This window comes from Anneissia japonica, unplaced genomic scaffold (genome assembly GCF_011630105.1).
Source record: "Anneissia japonica isolate Jap-2015-1 unplaced genomic scaffold, ASM1163010v1 scaffold287961_len116307_cov110, whole genome shotgun sequence".
NCBI classification, from domain to species: Eukaryota; Metazoa; Echinodermata; class Crinoidea; order Comatulida; family Comatulidae; genus Anneissia; species Anneissia japonica.
In genome coordinates this window covers 24,074-28,872 of record NW_022691994.1, presented here as the reverse complement: position 1 = coordinate 28,872, position 4,799 = coordinate 24,074, and the positions used below count along the sequence as shown (strand labels likewise).

Sequence of the window (4,799 nt, the reverse complement as noted above, 5' to 3'; positions counted from 1 at the left end):
TTTCCTTCGTTTTTACCCTACTGCCTTCATGTTTGATTTTGTTCCCGTCTTTTTGATTTTAATGCCACATTTAAAAGTGATAGTAAAAGGTGTTGGGTATAATAGGTGGTTTACATCTGAAATTTTGCAAGCTGCATTGGTCATTATTGTTGGTAGAATCTGACCTTATGTCGCATTTTCATATTTTTTTTTCTTCTATTGCTAATCTTGTGTAAAGATCGATGTTAGTTTCTCTTAAAATAAGGAATCATCTCATGATTGTGATGAGGGTTTTATTTCAAACATATTCATATAGGGTTATTTATCTGCCTCTGCTGACCCAGAGGGCTCACTCTCCAGATTGCATACTACAATCAAGACTATGATCTCTTCAGTGATTTTAGTTACATCGCTTTTTGGATCAATGCTCATATTAAGTGGGCCTAGGCTGCGTTTGTTTTCCCGAATTCCTGTTGGTGTGTCAGCTGCTGGTGCTTTTATATTGTCATTTTCATTGTGTCCAAAAGTAAAGTTTGTAGTTTCACATTGGCGTATCTCAGGTTCAGATTATACAGTATAGGCCTAATGGAATCAGTGATATCTAAGTGTTTTTCTTGTGCGTTACCTTTTGGTGCTTCTCTGTATTGACGTAGACCATCAAAAGTTTCTTCTTGCTGCTAGATTCGAGCTTCTGTTTGTACTTGTTTTAGTACACGCTGTGCAAGTTTATTATTGTTAGTAATATAACGTCTAATATTTGATAGTAATGTTGCATCATAATCTGGTTGTACGTCGGGATTATTTAGTCTCCATAATTTGTATGTTTCTTTTGTGATTGAATATGTGTTGGTTTCAGTTGTGCCTTACAAAAGGCAAACATAACTTCTTTATACTCTTTGTTTGACCACTTGAGTCGTTTCTGTTTCGTATTATTCTTATTTTGGATAGATGTTGGGTGTGATGTTTCTTACTCAGTTGCGCCCTTTATTATTATTATTATTTTTATTATTATTAATATTATGATAATTACTGTTATTATTATTATTATTATTATTAGCTTTATTATAATAATTATTACCAACATCCTTAGTTTTATTTTCATTATTTTTACTAGTTATTATTATCATTGATATCATTATCATTAATATTGTTATTTGTATTATTATTGATATATTAATATAATATTTGATATAATATTATTATTGTTCTTGTTACCATTATTATTTATTTCAGATATTAATGAATGTGAATCGAGTCCATGTTTGAATGGAGGTACTTGTAACGATGAAATTGCACATTTTACGTGTAGGTGTTCTGCACAGTGGAATGGCACCAACTGTGCTACAGGTAGGATAAGCATAAAATAATGAAAGTTTTTTACCTTGGGAGATTGTGCCGGTTCCCCACAACATATTTCGTCTTTTAGCTTACTATAAGATACAAGTTATACTTTTTCAAGTGATACAAATAAAGTTTAAAAAGAAAGGCTCAATGAAGAAAGGGGCAACCATCCTTTGAAGTTTGCACCATACGTAATTAGGTACTCTACCTACAAGAGGGGCTTCGGTCCTGTAGGTAATCCTACGGAAAAACAAATAAACATAAGTTAGATTACATTGAACATTTTCATGCAGACATATTCTTTTACCGTAAACCTACAATCCATTGTGAGATAAAATCGTCTTCTAGAAATAATTATGGGCTGTGAAACTGTATGTATGAAATTGCAATTAAGATTTTCATGAAAACGTTGTGTGTATAAATTACACAATAACTATTTACAATGCAATGTAGAACAAAAAAAAATACTTACATCTTAAAATCGTAGAATCAATCGTATGTGATTTTTTTTAACTGTGTATTGTGGACTAAGTGCAACCCAAACAACAAATGCTATGTGTTGTATTAGCTAATGAGTTATGTAGAGTGTATAGTAGCATTTAGAATGCAGAATATAAACCAAGCCGTGATAATAATACATTTTTTATGGACCACACAAAAATTTTTTTTTTTCTTTAATATTATAGATATTGACGAATGTGCCATGGGAACTGATGAATGTCATGTGTCAGCGTCATGTGAAAATACAAATGGAAGTTATAACTGTATGTGTAACAAAGGTTATTACGGCAACGGAATCAATTGCTATGGTACAGTAATGATCTTCTGGTGTTTGTAAACTAATTATTTTCTGTTGACATATTAAATAAATGTTAACTTAAACCTCTAAAACTATATATTTACCTAACTCAGTAGGCATAAAAAAAGCAGTGTATATTAGATCCTGAAAAGACGGAGTGGGAGCGGAACAACATTGCTAATTTTCTAATCTTAAGAATTCGTCCATTGTGGCACTGTACTCCAAACGTTTAATGACATTGATATGCCAAATTATAATATTTAGCAACATGTCTAAAATGTTTAGTGACTTCTATATATAGCGATGGCTTTAGTCAATGTTGTACTTCTGTACATAAATTTAAAGTTATAATAATGGTTACATTGTATTTATTGCCATTTTTCAGAGTATGTATTTTTCGAGTTTGATCAAAATAACAGCTCAAGTTTGCGAGAGAACTATGACAAAAAGAATGATTCTGAGCTAATATCTGCTACTTTTAGGCCACCATTTGGCTTTCCATACGGCAGTAAATTTTATCAAGAAATATATGTAAGTTTGCTTGGTATAGCTAAAAACAATTTAAGTGAACAAAGACATGACTAATATAATAAAGAAGAATGAGCTAAAATCATACGGTGACAGAGCATTTACCTTTTTTTAAAAAATTGCTTCCCATTTCATTCAGTTTTTACCATTTACCATTACTTACCATTAAAAGCACATGAGTGTTCTTTTTTATTGATACTTTGCTGTAATTATTTTCTGTTGTTGGTTCCTCTATTCCACCGTTGGTACATGATTGGCATATAATTATCCAAAACTTATATCCATATAGTTGGCCAGCCGAATCTCAAATTTGTATTTCCTTTCTATTGACCTTATCAAGACTTTTTTTAGGTCTATGCGATATACCAATTACATCACATTGCTTATAGTTCTATATCGTATAGTATGATACTATAACAAAGGAGGTTATATATTTACCGCTGTCTGTCTGTTAGCAAATTTACGCAAAAACTATTAACGAATGGGTCAGCATAAAATCTAGTTAAATGGTACATAATAATGTTGGAAAGATATGGTTAAAGTTTGAGAAGAGAACGTCAGGGTCACGAAATTTAGTGTTTTACCTCAACAATAAAGAAAATAATGGAATCACACAGGGGCGGATCTAGGTTCACATTTGGGGGGTGGGGGTGTTAGGTTTTTTTTTTTTTATAAAGACGCCAAAAAAGGGGTCCTCCCCCGGGAAAATTTTGATCACTAGATGGCAGGAAATGAGCTTTTACGACTTTTGAGGTGTCTTTTAATGACTTTTAAGTTCTTCAAAATTCAAGGTTTTTCCCCCTCTTGAAAACGGTCAGGTAAACTTTCTCATTCTTATTACAGTAAATAGGCCTATTAATGTGTGTATACGTACATTTAAAAAAATTGAGTTGCTTACGTATTCTTTTTCCCATGAATGGATAACCCTAAAGAGGAAGGGGGGTGCAGGGGTCCTCCCCAAGAAAAATTTGATCACTAGATGGCAGGAAATGAGCTTTCCAGACTTCTGAGGTGACTTTTAATGACTTTTAAGTTCGTTAAATTTTAAGGTTTTCCTCTTCTTGAAAACGGTCGGGTAAACTTATCATTGTCATTACTGTAAATAGCCCTATTATGTGTGTATGTACAGTACATAAAAAAATTGAGTTGCTGCATTCATATTCTTTTTTCAATAAATTGATGAACCCCAAATTATACGGTAGTCGGGGGTCCTCCCCAGGAAAATTTTGGTTCTTAATGGCGAGAAATGATTTTCCCGGACTTCTAAAGTGTCTTTTAATAAAAATTCAAGGTTTTTCCCTTTTGTAAATGGTCAGGTAATTTTTTTCTCATTCTTATTACAGTAAATAGGCTTATGTGTGTACCGGCACACAGACAATTTTATTTATATATGTTTTTTCCAAAAGGGGGGGGGGGGTTTCAGGACTCCCTGACCCCCCCAGATCCGCCAATGATCACACTTTATACACGGCCTGCGTATTGTTCAGTATTCAGAAACAGGTTGGAGGTATGCACTCTATGGAGTGAGTGCTCTAGTTTTAATATTGTTTCGTTATATTTTTTTTTAGTTCACCGAAAATGGCGTAATCGTTTTTTCCGAAGGAAATGCCAACAAAATCGGATTTCCGAATGCTTACGCATCCGGATTTACAGGTGACAGTTCACAAGCAATGATTGTAGCTCCTTTTTGGACCGATGTTGACCTTACTAAGTCATATGGCGATGTGTTCTACCAGGTAACCATCAGAATCTTTTCATTTTGGCGTTAATAAATTTAATGTAATATTCAACAGACGAACAGACGCAGGTCTATAGGCCCTATATTTTAGATATCATCTTAGATACTACATATTTATTTAACCACCATTGACTACCAAATAATTCTTGATTACAAATACACAAAGAACTTTGTTAATTTGCACAGGTTCATGATACATACGACTCGGTAATCAAGGATGCAAACCAAAGGATTCGCACTAATTTCAGTCACTTACAATTTAATGGTACCTGGATGTTGGTTGTTACGTGGTATAAGGTTCCTCAATATTCAGCTGAATTTACATATGAACAGGTAAGAACAATGTGCATTTCATGTACATTAATGAGAAGGTGAAAATAATAATTAATTTCAATTATTATAATAACCATTTAT

The 4,799-nt window shown here is 33.0% G+C and overlaps 1 protein-coding gene across 1 annotated transcript in view; it reads left to right on the top strand.

The window, feature by feature from the left end:
* Positions 1 to 4,799, top strand: part of LOC117100148 (mucin-like protein) — a 28,963-nt gene that overhangs the window by 2,952 nt on the left and 21,212 nt on the right. Inside the window, exons 4-8 of the mRNA XM_033239723.1 lie at positions 1,213 to 1,326; positions 2,007 to 2,129; positions 2,505 to 2,650; positions 4,216 to 4,383; positions 4,572 to 4,718. Of these exons, the coding sequence (XP_033095614.1) occupies positions 1,213 to 1,326; positions 2,007 to 2,129; positions 2,505 to 2,650; positions 4,216 to 4,383; positions 4,572 to 4,718 (698 nt within the window). The remainder of the gene's footprint in view (positions 1 to 1,212; positions 1,327 to 2,006; positions 2,130 to 2,504; positions 2,651 to 4,215; positions 4,384 to 4,571; positions 4,719 to 4,799) is intronic.